Source organism: Suricata suricatta, chromosome 6 (genome assembly GCF_006229205.1).
Source record: "Suricata suricatta isolate VVHF042 chromosome 6, meerkat_22Aug2017_6uvM2_HiC, whole genome shotgun sequence".
NCBI lineage: Eukaryota > Metazoa > Chordata > Mammalia > Carnivora > Herpestidae > Suricata > Suricata suricatta.
This window is the reverse complement of record NC_043705.1, coordinates 57188508-57203893: the sequence shown is the minus strand read 5'-3', so window position 1 is coordinate 57203893 and position 15386 is coordinate 57188508. Positions and strand designations below refer to the sequence as shown.

Below are 15386 nucleotides of genomic sequence, written 5' to 3'. Positions count from 1 at the left end.
TCAGTTTAGCATCTGACTTCAGCTCAGGTCATGATCTCACATTCATGGGGTTAGGCCCCATATCAGGCTCTTGTGGAACCTGCTTTGGATTATGTGTATCCCACCACCCCACTCTCCTCTGCCCCTCCCCTGCTCAGGCTCTGCCTCTCTGTGTCTCTCAAAAAAGAAAGAAAGAAAGAAAAAGAGAGAGAGAAAGAGTGAGTGAGAGAGAGAAAGAAATAAAGAAAAAGAGAGAGAAAGAGAGAGAGAAAGAGAAAGAAAGAAAGGAAAAGAAAGAAAGAAAGAGAATGTTGTTAAGAGAATTCCAAAATTAGGAAGAAGAGAAAACAATTCAACAAAAATAAACAAAATAAAAGAGAACTAGACAGAGAAGTAGATGAACCCACTTGGTGCAAGGCCATGGAGCCCAAAACTAGGGAGTTTCAAACTGAAGGGAGTGAATAGGAGTACTTAAATGTTGTAGACTTTAGGAATTTGACTTTAATACAGTTGGGCATCTAACTCTTGATATTGACTCAGGTAATGATCTCACAGTTTGTGAGGTCCAGCCCCATGTCTATCAGCACAGAGCCTGCTTGGGATTCTCTCTCTCCCTCTCTCTGGGCCCCTCTCCTGTTCACCCTCTCTCTTTTTCTTTCTCTCTCACTGAAAATAAATAAAGTAATCCTAAAACAAATAGAAATTGCCTTGAACAGAGTGCAATATTCAAATGAGAAATTTTAGCAGACTGAATGACTTCATAGGGAGAAGGTGTGAAAACTGGGTAGTAGTAATGAAAGAAATGGGAGGCGGGAACTTCCTATTTGAACACAGTAGCCCAAAGTTAGCACTGACTCCTTTTCCCCACAGGCAGCAAAAAGAACAAAAGAATGAAAACAGAGCCCCCATCTTCAATGAAAAATTAGCCCCATCTTCAAAGAACTGAAACTACAAATTACAAAACAGGTGAAAAGTTTCCAACAGCAACAGATATTAAAACCAGATGAGTATGTAAGGAAGTGAAGAGAATTTGCCCATGTCTGTAGATTACAGAGAAAACCTATCAAAGATGCTTCTAGATGAGGGGCAGACCCTACCTAAACACTTTGCAATGGTGGGAGTGGCATCCCTGAGCTACAAACGGAGGCTTTCTTGGATTAGGTTTGGTCCCAAGAAGTTATAGAAACCAGGAAAGAGTTAACAGAGAAATGTCACAGTTGTGTATATCATACTATTTATTCCTGTGGAAACTCAAAATTTTAAATGTAAGCTATAGATTAGATTCTACTCAGAGATACTACAACTGCCTACCTCTATTGACTGGGAAAAGTTAAAGGCTCAACAAAGAACTCTCTAGGTCATAAGAAGCATAGTTTTGATTCCTCCACAATACATGTACTTTGGGCAAGTAGCCTATCCAGAAAAAAATAAGATGACTTTCTCTAAAGTGCAGTAATTGAGGCACCTGGGTGGCTCAATCAGTAAAGCATTCAACTTCAGCTGAGGTTATAATCTCACGATTCTTGGGTTCAAGCTCCACATTGGGCTCTGCACTGACAGCACAGAGCCTAATTGGATTCTCTCTCTCTCTCTCTCTCTCTCTCTCTCTCTCTCTCTCTCTCTCCACCTCTATCTCTGCCCCTCCCATCCCAAATAAATAAATAAATAAACTTTAAAAAGTAAAAAAATAAAGTGCAGTAATCAAGAGTATAAGAAAAGAAAATAATAAGAATAAGTAAATGGCAGACAGAGAAATAAAAACATCATCTTTAAAAAAAAACTATCAGATATGGGGCACCTGGGTGACTCAGTCAGTTAACGTCTAACTCTTGATTTCAGCTCAGTTCATCGGCTTGAGCCCCACTGATAGTGCAGAGCCTGCTTAGGATTCTCTCTCTCCCTCTCTCTCTCTGCCCCTCCCCTGTTCATGGGCACACTTTCTCTCAAGATAAATAAACTTAAAATAAATTGAAAATAACAAAATAAAAAACTATCAGGTAGCTGAAATATATACAAAACTTAAAGCACACCACCAAGGCAGATGAAAGCCATAACCAACATTTTTTAAACAATATAACTGCTTCTTTGAAGAAAGAGCACAAAGCAGAGATATTAGCTCATGGAAGGGGTTGCAAGGCAGTACCTAAGAGATGATGTAATATTAACTGGCAGATTTTAGGAAAGAAATAGAAAACTAATAATGTTATAGAAATAAAGTGAAATCTGAAGATATACAAGGGAAAAGAGACATTGTTGAAAATATTGTAAAGGATATAGAGGACAAATTATAAAATCAAGAAAAATAAAATCCAAATAAATAAAAAGGAAAGAAAGACTAAAGAGAAAATAATAGATGCCAAAGAAAGGCAACAGAGATCTAAATCCTCATAGCTGGAATCCCTGAAAGAGAAAACATAGTTTACAAATAAAACAGAACAACTATTTCAAAATATAATTTGCAGAAATATTCCAGAAAAGACATTGTGAATCTATATACTGAAAACAACTTTCTCCATTCAGTTGTGCCCCAATAACTCCTGCCAAATCAAGACACTTAAAAGAGCAAAAATATCAACTGGCTTCACACTTTTCCACATCAACACTCAGTAGAAACCAAAGAAGCAATGTTTTCAAAATCCTCAAGGAAAAGCACTGTGAGCCAAGAATTTTAGAGTCAGCCAATTTACCATGGACTATAAAGTTCAAAGTTGGACAATAAAATAGAGACAGTGAAAATTATGTGAAAGGGGTAAGGAAATATACTGATTTTATTATTGCTCACAGGAAGAAGTTAACAGGTACCTTTAAAGAAGCAGATTAAGCATACTTTATGAAAATTACAGTAATGAACAATAAATAGGGTGAACCTCCCAAATTATTAAAATTAAAATACAAAACAAAAAAACAGCTACAGTGAAATATTTTCAGGGGCACCAGAGTAGCTCAGTTAAGTGTCTGACTCTTAATTTTGGTTCAGGTCATGATCTCACGATGATGATCTCATGGTCATGAGACTGAGCCCTGAGTGGGGCTCGATGCTAAGTGTGGAACCTGCTTAAGATTCTCTCTCACCTTCTCTCTGCTCCTCCCCTGTTCTTTCTCTCTCTCTCTCAAAAAAAAGAAATGTTTTCAATGCTTACAAAATATTAAGTACTCTAGTTTAAAAAAATGACAGAAACAAGACCAAACAACACCAGTACACCTGTCTTTTTATAAATAATGTAAGTAAGTTAAACTATTCTTTTAAAAGGCTGTTAGATTAAATTAATGGGAGTCAGGTATATAAGTATCTGATAAGAAATTTATAACAAAGAAAAGACTGCTAAAAAGAACCCCAAGGGGCTGGGTTGAAATTGAAATTTTAACATGAACTCTTGGGTTTTATCCATGTATATATACACACATAGAAATGGCTACAGACATATGCGCGCCTGGGTGGCTCACTTGGTTAAGTGTCTGACTCTTGATTTTGGCTCAGGTCATGATCTTATAGTTCATGGGATCAAGCCCCGCAATGGGCTCTGCATTGACAGCAGGCGGACCTTGCTTGGGATTCTCTCTCTCTCTCTCTCTCTCTCTCTCTCTCTCTCTCGCTCTCTCTTTCTCTCTCTCAATCCCCACCCCCCTCAAAAAAAAAACTTAAAAAGTGGTTTTAGATGTATATATTGGTGTGTGTGTGTGTGTGTGTGTACAAACACACACCATGTATACACACACACACCCACATACACACACAGACTGCATTCACACATATACACAGATAAGTATTTACCAGCTCTGTCCACTGAGATAGATGTACTAGAAGCAATGACATTCTAATAGCAATTATCATAGTAAACTCCCAGACTTCACTTTCTAAATACCATCCAGCACTATAATCAAGCAGGCATCCCTGAAGAAGTGTCCAATATGAGAATTGGGACAGGGAAAGCATCTAAGTCTCCTAAGAACACAAGCATGAGAAAAATGAGGAAAATATTGAACTGATCCCAGCTGAGAACATCTTTCATAGTAAAAGCCCTGTCATTTTTTAAGACTGTCAAGTATATGAGATTGGGAAAGACTTAAGGAATTTTCCAGACTGAGAGAGACTGATGAGACATGACAACTAAATATAATACATGTTCTCAGAACGTTTCTTGGACCCCAAGGGAAAAAGAAGCATTTTTTTTGAATGGTTAGTAAAATCTGAATGGGTCTGAGAACCTCATAGTAGTGTTATATTAATGCTGGTTTTCTGATTGGGAGGCTGCGTAGTAGTAATACAGAAGAGTGCCTTTGCTTGCTTGAGGCAGTACGCACTGGAGTACTTAAGGATAAAAAGGCATCATGCCAAAAAAAAATAGAAATAGAAAAAACCCAGAGAAATTATAGATAAATGCAGGAAAAATTGACAATTGGGGAATCTGGGTAACAGAGATGTAGTAAGCTTTTTGCAACTTTCTATAGGTTAAAAACAATTTTTTAATGACAAAAAATCAGTCTTCAAAAAAATGAATGAAAAATAAAACTATAAATTTATTTTTCAAAAACAACATAAAGTATTCAGGACAAAGACAGTGTGAATTTAGTTAAAATATCATCCAACAGACCAAGAAAACCTTTTAATAATAAACTTATAATTATCTCTTCATTAAGATAAAAGAGATATGAATAAGTGCCAAAAAATGTATCATAAACATTTTAGTTTTTTTAATGTTTATTTCTGAGAGAGAGAAACAGAGCACGAGTTGGGAAGGGGCAGAGACAGAGGGAGACACAGAATCTGAATCAGCCTCCAGGCTCTGAGCTGTCAGCACAGAGCCTGATGCAGGGCTCAAACTCATGAACTGCAAGACCATGACCTGAGCCAAAGTTGGACACTCAAACTGAGCCACGCACATGCCCCCCCCAAGAATATTTTAAAAAGCAAAAACTATGAAGGTAGAGTATTTTAATAGTTGGAGACTTTAGTTCTCTTAGTCCATAAGAGAGTAAGTGGCCAAAAATTTAAAGATTACGTATTTGCACATATTTCCAGAATGACACACTTATAAGATTTATAATAATACCATTTGTAATATCAAAGATTAGAAACAGCCTTTATGTTTACCAATAGGAAGCTCATTAAATGTATTATAGTATATACATAAATACAACGCACCTAGAAAGGAAGCTTACCTTGGAAAGAGTCCCAAGACATACTACTAATTAAAAGGAAAAAAAAGCACAGAATAGAAGAGAAGCAAGGTATATACCACTTTTGCTTTAAAAAGGTGAGAGGGGCACCTTAGTGGCTCAATTGATTAAGCATCTGTCTTTCCGACTTCAGCTCAGGTCATGATCTCATGGTTTGTGAGTTCGAGCCCTGTACCGCACTCTGTGCTGAAGATCAGAGCCTGGAGCCTGCTTCAGATTCTGCGTCTGCCTCTCTCTCTCTGCCCCTCTCCTGCTCATGCTCTCTCTCTCTCAAAAAATAAATAAACATTTTTTTTTTAATTTTAAAAGGTGGGGAAAATAAGAATCTAGCTTTGTATTCATTCTTACCTGAATAAAGAAACAACTAACTATGCTTATGTAAGAAACTAACAACTGTGTTTAGTGAAATTGGGCAGGGCTGGGTAGATGGGAAAGAAGGTTTTCACAATATAACTCTCCATTCTTTGGTTACTGAACCAGGTAAATGTATTAGTTATACAGCAAATTAAATTAAAAGTAGCTTTTTAAAGCAAACAAAAATCAAGGCATAGAGCAGTTAAATTACATAACTAATAATGTACACTAATGTGTCACATAAACTAGTAGTTTTATTCCAATAGTCATTCTCCTTTCTTACACAACAAATCCTTCTAAATTCTAAATTCTAAATAGGCACAAGACTGTAAAGAATAACAGCTACATTTCCCAGCTTCACCTGCATCTAGGTATAGGCAGATGATTAAGTTACAGCAAATAAGTTATAAGAAGAGAGGTGTGAAACTTTCCAAGTCATGCCCTTAAAGGAAAGAATTGTACCCTGAGCTTCTCTTTTTTCTCTCCTTACTACTAACAAACTCAAACAAGGCAGTAATCAATCTGACCATACAGATGAGGTCAATATCCTAAGAAAAGCGAAGCATCAAGAACAAAGGGTTCTGGGCCTTTAACACGTGGAGGCAGCACATTAGCCCTGAATTATTTACGCTTTGCCAGCTACGTAGACAGAAACAGACTTGTTTGAGCTATGGTTAATCTAGGTTTCTATTATAACAACCAAACTATACCTTCATACAACACATGAACTCATACAAGTATCTATATATATATAAGGCCCTTAATAAAACCTACAAAGTAAAATGTAGATGTTATCTGATTACAATAAACATAGAAACTATTAACAAACCCCAGGTAAAAAAAATAATTCTACCGAGATCCCTAAAAATTTCTCTTAAAACAACTTTTAAGAAAAACTCACAACTGTATAATACTTATAAATTGACAATAATGAAAACTTATACGTAAGAAACAATGGGATACTGCTAAAGCAGTGGTCAGAGAAAAAAGAATAGTCTTAAATACTTATCTGAATAAATAGAAATATCTTAACAGAAAAATGAAAATAAATAAGGGGCACCTGGGTGGCTCAGTCAGTTAAGCATCTGACCCTTGATTTCGGCTCAGGTAATAATCTGACAGTTAGTGAGAACAAACACGAGTTATCAGGGGATAATTATCAGTTATGCTATTAGCATGGAACCTACTTGGGATTCCCTCTCCCTCTCCCTCCCCCTCCCCCTCTCCCACTCCCCATTTCTCTGCCTCTCCCCAGCCCTCTCAATCGCAAAATCGCAAAATAATTAAATAAACTTGAAAAAAAATGCCTGGGTGGCTCAGTCGGTTAAGGGTCCGATTTGGCTCAGATCACAATCTCACAGTTCATGAGTTTGAGCCCCTCATCGGGCTCTGTGCTGATAGGGCAGAGCCTGCTTGGGATTCCCTCCTTCTTCTTCTCTCTTTGCCTTTCTCTATCTCTCCTTCCTTCTCAAAATAAATAAATGCAAACTTAAAAATAAACAAAGTAGGAGCACCTGGGTGGATCAGTCGGTTAAGTGCCCGGCTTCTGCTTAGGTCATGATCTCAAGTTTATGGGTTTGAGCCCTGCATCGGGCTCTGGACTAATAGCTCAGAGCCTGGAGCTTGCGTCATATACTGCCTCCCTCTCTCTCTGCCCCTCCCCAACTCACGGTCTGTCTCCCTGTCTCAAAAAATGAATAAAATTTAAAATTTTTTTTAAAAATCAAGAAATTACAAGAAGCTATAAAATAAAGCCTTACTTTAAAGTACTTATTTATTTATTTAGAGAGACAGACAGTGGGAGAATCCCAGGCAGGCTCCACACTGTTAGTGCAGAGCCTGATGCAGGACTGGAACCCATGAATCATGAACTCAGATCATGACCTGAGCTGAAACCAAGAGTCCAGAATGCTTAACTGAATAAGCCACCCTGGTATCCCACATAATTTTAAAAGAGAAAGGACAAAAAATAGTGAACTGTTAATCAAAAACATGAATAAATAAATCTAAGAGGTCGATCTTTAAAAAAAAGAATAAATCTATTTTTAGTTTAATCAAGAAATAAGAGGTAAAGCTCAAATAAATAAAATCAAAAAATAAAGACAGAAGTTTAGAGGCCAAGACCAGACCATTCCAGGACAGACCATTTTGGCACAAACATTTTTTTGAGTTAAACACAAACAAGGCCCAGCAGATATAGGAAAATCTCTTAACCTTCTCCTCAGTAGCCTGCCTGTAACAGGATGAGAGCTATTAACAGAAACTGTTCTTAACCGGAAGAAACTTATGTACATAATAGGGCAATATTTATGTTGCAAACATCTACCTTCCTGCTAATGGTCTTTCTCCCCTTTGTATCCTCAGATCCCTACCCTCCTCCTCAGCTCCTAGAAGCTTCCTGTTCCTTACAGTCTTTGAATTTTCCATGTCTGTGTAGAGTCCCCATAAGTATGCTATTAAATTTGATTTTCTCTGGTTAATCTGTGTCACATCAATTTATGTAATCCAGCTAGAAGGACCTTAAAGGAAGAGGAATACTTCCTCTCTGACAGAAGAAATTAAAAGAAAGAGAAACTATTTTAACCATCTGTGAATAAACTTCAAAACCTGGATGAAATTAGTAATTGTCTAGAAAAATATAGTATATCAAAATTGGCTCCCCACAAGATAGAAAATCAAAACAGACCATTTACCATATAATAAAAAGGCGGTACAAGTTAATCTTTCCTCAAAGCACTACATAGATGGATTACCAAATCAGGTTCAGGCCATTTCAATGTTCTGTTTTCTTTCATTTTTTTTAAGTTTATTTATTTATTTTGAGAGACAGAGTGAATGGGGGAGGGGAAAAAAGAGGGAGAAACAATCCCAAGCAGGCTCTGCACTGTCAGCACAGAGCCCGACTTGGGACTGGACATCAGTCAGGAACCATGAGATCACGACCTGAGCCAAGATCATGAGTTGGCCTCTTAACCCACTAAACCACCCAGGCACCCCTCAATGTTGTTCTTGTTTTTTAATGTCCCACAACACATAAAAAGGAATGGTCCCTAGCTTTTTTTATTGAAATGTACACGATATTTATACCTAAAACTGAGAAAGAAAAAAAGCTACAGACCAGTCTCACTTTCAAATGCAAAAATCCTAACTAAAATTTATCAGCAACATTCAACAGCATATTAAATGATCAAGTGGGGGTTATTCTGGAAATGTGAGGATAATTCAATATTATGAAATCCTACCATGATTTATTTTATTAATAGGTATTGGGAGAAAAACAAGATTATTTTCACAGAAACTGAAAAAGTATTTAGTAAAAATTCAAACCTAGGGAATGTAAAGACTTCTTTAATGTATGAATATCTGATCCCTTACTCTCTCTAACATAGTAAATTACCAACTGAGTTTTTTCTGGATGAGTTGGGAAAATTCCTTACTAGAATTCCTTACATGTCTAACATATGCATTAAGAATAGTTTTACCAGAATCTTTTCATGTTTATGCATTCAGACGTATCAAACTCTCCTTTTATGGTTACGAGAGGAAAAATTCTCTAAAGGCCTCTAAAGGGCAACCGTTTTAGATTTCCTTCAAAGTCAGCATGATTGTACATAAACTCTGTTCAAACCAAAAGCCTGATTTATGGCCTGCCGTGCATGCATTATACGTCTGGTTTCTAAATGAGAAGCCTAAAGGAAAATCATCTTATCCTTGAGATATTGATCAATGCTTCTACTCCATGCATTCATTAACATTAAAACTCATGATTTCTGCCTATACGCTAATCTATAATCTTTAACCTAACTTTTTATACGATGTCTCAGTTTCCCGTAACTTTGCACACAAGCTTCTGTGTTGAGTTGAATTGTAACTGCTTTTTGTATTTGGAGAGAGTGTGACTATTGAACTTGAAACCTTTTATTCCGGGCGTCTTGGTAGTTTCTGGTGGGATAAGCGGGTGAGAGGGAAGAAGGGGAGGTTGGGGGGCTCCTTCCCTTCAGAATATGAAATTTCTCCCACTGCCTCCTCTCCAGAGGTCTCCCAGGTGCCAGACCTAAAGGTTTTTCCTACAATGATCCTCTGATTATTTTTACTTCCCCTTGACCCATATGTTTTAACAGGATTTTAACAAACTGCACTTATTAAAAAAAAAAAAAAGTATATAACCCTGTAAACATGCTCATTCTCTGGAGCACTTTCTTCCCTGTGAATAGTGTGTTTCCCAGGTAGCTGTCCTAATTTGGGCTCAAATAAAACTCTATTTTTTAAAATTTATATATATATATTAGAGTTCTCTCTCTGGTAACTTTGTGTCAACAATAGCTCCTAGACTTTGTGCCTTAATAAGAAAGGTCTTCTTTCTGAAACTATATAAAACCTCATCATGCTTTTTCTTTATGTATTTAATGTTTGATTTTCAAGTCTTTAATTCATTTGGAATTTATTGTGGAAGAAGGATTAAGGAAAGGCGCCAGTTTTGTCTTTCCTGCAGAGTTGGCCTATTTTTCCAACACTACACTAAACTTTTATACCAATGATTTGAAATGCTAGCTTCTCATAAACTAAGTTCCACAATAGATTTGGGCTTATTTCTGGATTTTCCCTGCTGTTCTACTGACTAGTATATTAAAAAGATAGTATCAAAATTATTTCAATATTTGTAATCTTTATAATATACTTTAGTATTTAATAGTGATCCAAGTAATGTTTATTACATATTAAAATAATAAAAATTTTATACAGAAAAAAACTTCTGAATTAGGGTGGAATTCAAAGAGAAACTATTTTATCTTCATAACTTTCTGAGAATGTATAACATCATAAAAAAAGGACATTTACTACTGTGTTCAAAAACTTTTGTGAGGATCAGAGGTGAAAGACATGATATTATGTTAGTTAAGGTTAACAGAGAGCTTCATTCTAGTGAGGGAGTCTGTTTGCTTCATAATCCGGGCTTATTCTCTCTTTCTCTATCTTTTTCTCATACACACTGTCTTTACATAATCAGTATCCATCCTCTTTCTGTCTCTCTTACACATATACTCACATGCACACCCTATAGTGTTAAACGTATACACACCTGTTTGATTTCTTTAACAGCCAAAGTAACTGAGAACAAGACTGCCTGACTAATGCTGCTCTGACAGGAAATGTTACAGGCAGATTGAGGTCCTTACATATATATTCCATTTCTTTCACCATTGTCCAACTGTAACCTGAAATGAAATAAAGAAATTCCATTTATCTAACTGGAATACTGAAGGTCAATTAAATAAGAAACTGGGGGCGTCTGAGTGGCTACATTGGTTAAGTGTCTTGTTTCAGCTCATGTCATGATCTCCTGGTTTCATGAATTCGAGCCCTGCATCTAGCTCCCCACTGACAGTGAGGAGCCTGCTTGGGATTCTCTGTTTCCCTAGCTCTCTACCCCTCCCCCACTCACTCTGTCTCTGTCTCTCTCAAAATAAATAAATACATAAAACATAAAAAAAAGAAACTACGCTAAATTACTTATAAATAGGTAAATTCATAGGTAATTTATAAAAATTTCCATTTGGATACAGAATGACTTAAAATATCACTTAATACATGAAAATATTGAGTAGAAAATGTCAACAAAAAATTAATTCTAAAATCATGCCACAAGTGACCAAGAGCAAATTTAACAAAACATTAAAAATTAAAAAGGTTTCACAGAACACCTGGGTGGCTTAGTTGGTTAAGCATCCAACTTCAGCTCAGGTCATGATTTCATGGTTCAGGAGTTCAAGCCCCGTGTCAGACTCTGTGCTGATAGCTCAGAGCCTGGAGCCTGCTTCAGATTCTGTGTCTTCCTCTCTGTCCCTCCCCTGCTCATACTCTGTCTCTCTCTCAAAAATAAATAAATAAATAAATAAATAAATAAATAAACATTTAAAAAATAGTTTTACTAATCTCTCAAGCACAAAAAAACCAAATTTTGTACTATATCTTAAATATTCTAAAGCTCTTCCCTTAGGTATATCTCCATCATTAATAGTCTTTGGAAACTTATATTTTCCGTTGTGTAATTAAGTATTCTTTCCTGAGAGAAAGATGGCTCCTAGGTAATAGATATTTAATTAGTAACTATTGGGGCGCCTCAGTTGGAGAAGAGTCTCACTTCAGCTCAAGTCATGATGCCCCAGTTCACGGGTTCAAACCCCACACTGGGCTCTGCACTGGTGGTGCGGAGCCTGCTTGGGATTCTCTCTCTCCCTCTCTCTCTGCCCCTTCTGCACTTGTGCGCACGCTCTTGCTCTCTCTCTCAAAATAAATAAATAAACCCTTTAAAAAATTTCAAGTAATATAATCATCTTCATGGTTGTTTTTTGGCTAGTCCAAACTATTTATACATTTTACCTAAAGTAGAAATAGCGGTAAAAATGACTTTTATATATGCATTTTAAATCATGTTAAGACATTGTGGAAAACACACTTGCTTGTTTATAAAAGCTTTAGAAAAAAACTGTTTTTTAAATAACACTAAACTCTATCAAAAGCAGGCTGTAAAAAGTATTGGTCAATAAAGAAACATTTTATAGAAAGCCTATGTAAATAAGTTAGTTTAGCAGGTCTATGCCTCATGAAAGAAGGGGAAAGTTTTTCTTTCCTGGAAAGTATGAAAAACTGTGTTATTTTAAAAACTTATTTATTTATTTATTTATTTATTTAGAGAAAGAGCACAAGTGGGGAAGGGGCAGAGAAAAAGCAAGATAGAATCCAAAGCAGGCTCTGGACCATCAACATAGAGTCCAATGTGGGGCTCGAATTCATAAACTGTGAGATCATGACTTGAGCTGAGATCAAGAGTTGGACACTTAACCAACTGTGCCACCCAGGTGCCCCTGTATCTTTTTAATTAGAAAAAGCGACTGCTAACAAAAGCTGTATTCACATGACTATAAACTTATAAACTCTCTTTTCTAAATCTGAGAAATAACAAGTAAGGGAGCATAAAGTGCATGTTGGTAATGACAAGAGGCCAGTGGAAGAAAAGCAGCCTGGAAACATTTCAACACCAAAATGACTTCAAAATCCAGATACAGTAAAATTCAGTTCAAGCATGAGATTAAGCCAGACTTCTACTAAATAGTAATAAAAGGAGTTTGGAATCAGTAAAGAAGATACTAAACTGTGTATAGCTTACCTTTTCAAAAACTCTCTGAATTATAAGCAATATTCTTTAATGAAATTAATCAAAATTAAAATGATTAAATAATTAGAATTAAGTTAAAGCATATTATTTTTTCTTTCAATCTTATCACTTGTTGGCCCAGGGGGTTAGACCCTAAATGTCACTACTCACTAGATAGCAGTTACCCTAATCTTATATTGGACTAAAAAGTTAACATCTGAAAACAATAATTGCAAATAAGTAAAAAATGAAGGCCCCCAACACAGAACAAAGACCAACATCTCCGGGAGCTGGGGCGGCTCGGCTGCTAGAGCACCCGACCCGATCTCCCCTCAGGTCCTGATCTCATGGGTCATGAGAACTGTTTACCTGGAAATCACTACCTAGGTATATATGAAGAGATAGAAAGATGAACTCAAATAGCATAAACAGTTTCAACCAGAAAAAATAATCTGAATATCACGTCAATCCTGAAGGGAAAAGGTGAAAGGAAAGAAGGGATCCAGCCTAGAGGAGAGTCTCGTGGCCTCCTACTCCCCTGTCCAATCAAAGGAAGGAAGAGGGCACCAAAGTTCTAGCAAACTACTTCTGGGGACCTCCCAATGTCTATGGAACAAAACTGTGCTTCCACCACATCTCCCTCACTTCTGGCCTCACATCACTGGAGACATTTTTGTTACTACTTCTTTTTTTTTTTTTTAATGTTTTTAATTTTTATTTTTGAGAGACAGAGAGAGACAGCGTGAGCAGGGGAGGGGCAGAGAGAGAGGGAGTCACAGAATCTGAAGACAGGCTCCAGGCTCTGAGCTAGCTGTCAGCACAGAGCCTGATGCGGGGCTCAAACCCACAACCATGAGATCATGACCTGAGCTGAAGCCGGACGCTTAACCGACTGAGCCACCCAGGCGCCCCCTACTTCTTTATCTTCCATCTGACATAGGAAGTTTTCTCCAAGGTAAAGACTATATTATGTTTTCCAAATTCAAAGAGACAACTCAGGATGTGTTTAAAGTTTATAAAGAGGAAGCTTTGGTTAATCTAGACCTTGCAAATAAATATTTCCCATCGAAGCTTGGTAACAGAATATCACCAATAAATGTAGTATCTATCTGAAATAAAAGAAAGAAGACTCATATAGATGTCTTTAGGACCAGACCTTTTTCTCTATTAGGCTCGTAGATTGTGGAGTAAGTTTTCGGTTTTGTACTCAGAGGTTTTATTTTTATATTTCAAGTGGATTTTAATTTGATCAATAAGAAGTACATTTTAAAAATTATTACCTTCATTGACTTTCTCAGGATGCCATCCTGTTGTCCAACCCAGGGAAAATGTCACATCTGGGAAGAAGGATGTCACCGTGTTTATAAAAGGTTTTGCATCCACTACTCTGCTATTTCCATTTGGACCAGGAAGAATATCAGCATTAATCCACACAGGACGCTTCAGATGGCTCTTCACATTTTCCAGGAGCATCATGGACGGTTCCACAGCTGCCAGACTAAAAAACATAGTTTGTTGTCAATAAGATATATTCTTAAAGTAAAAACAACAAGAAATTCTTTTAGACTATTGTTTTCAATGTTTTCAACTTCCTAATAAAAGTATAATATAATAATGCCCAAATTAAATAAATTCAAAGATCACATAGAACCAGAGGGAAAAATTAATATATGCCATATCTCAAAATGTTGATTTATACTTATTATTCATGAAAGTACCTGAAAGGTACTATATATATATATATATATATATATATATATATATATATATATGTATATATGAATAATGTCACTATTTGTAGACAGACTGAGGTTTCAAAACTCTGTTTTAGGATCACTCAATATAAAATAATTTAAGAAAATACACAAACATTCACTCATCAGAGGATGTATAAATAAGAACTAAAATTAGATATACTTATAACCTGAAAATTAACATTTATTAAAATACCTAAAGTGTACACAGGCACTGTGTCTTTAAAACTGGCTCATGACCTCTAAGAAAAGAGCCTCTTTTCCTTCACATATTCTTATAAAGTTGAATGCATAAACACGTTTCTAAAACTGAATGCAAAGGTAAAATTATAACATTTTATTAAAGCTTTTATAAATTTCATTTTCATTTCATAAACATCTTTTCTGGGGGTGCCTGGGTGGCTCAGTTGGTTAACCATATGACTCTTGATTTTGGCTCAGGTCATGATCTCATGATGTGTGAGATTGAGCCCCACATTAGGCTCTGTGCTGACAGCATGGGGCCCGCTTGGGATTCTCTCTCTCACTCTCTCTCACTGCCCCTCCCCCCTCTCTCAAAATAAGTAAATAAACCTTTAAAAATAAAGAATAAACATCTTTTCTAGAAACTAAAAACAACTATATTTTAGTTACTTTTAAATAAAAAAGCAGCCTCACTCTTTTTTCTTCTCTTCTCTGTATCTGTTCTGACATCTATAGATTTAAAAACAGGTTTCAATCAGCCTACATACATTTTCTCTTTAAAATATATACACAGCCTGCTTAATACCTTTCCTTAAATTCCACCTCTATACTACAATATACTTGAGGTCCATGCAAAAAAGCAGCTACCTTTTATATAGGAAATGGATGATTAAGTCTTTGGTGTTGTAAAAACAACTTCATTTAAACCTAACCACCCCCACCACCAAAAAAAGAAGAGGAAAAAAAGAAAAAAAAAGTAATGAAAATAATAAGGGGAAAAC

The 15386-nt window shown here is 36.3% G+C and overlaps 1 protein-coding gene across 3 annotated transcripts in view; it reads right to left on the bottom strand.

The window, feature by feature from the left end:
• The window catches only part of FAM151B (family with sequence similarity 151 member B), a 43399-nt gene that overhangs the window by 15023 nt on the left and 12990 nt on the right, over window positions 1-15386 (bottom strand). For all 3 annotated transcript variants that reach the window (XM_029942516.1, XM_029942515.1, XM_029942514.1), the window contains exons 4-5: window positions 13948-14165; window positions 10592-10727 (exon numbers count right to left, since the gene is read on the bottom strand). In XM_029942516.1, the coding sequence (XP_029798376.1) occupies window positions 10592-10727; window positions 13948-14165 (354 nt within the window). The remainder of the gene's footprint in view (window positions 1-10591; window positions 10728-13947; window positions 14166-15386) is intronic.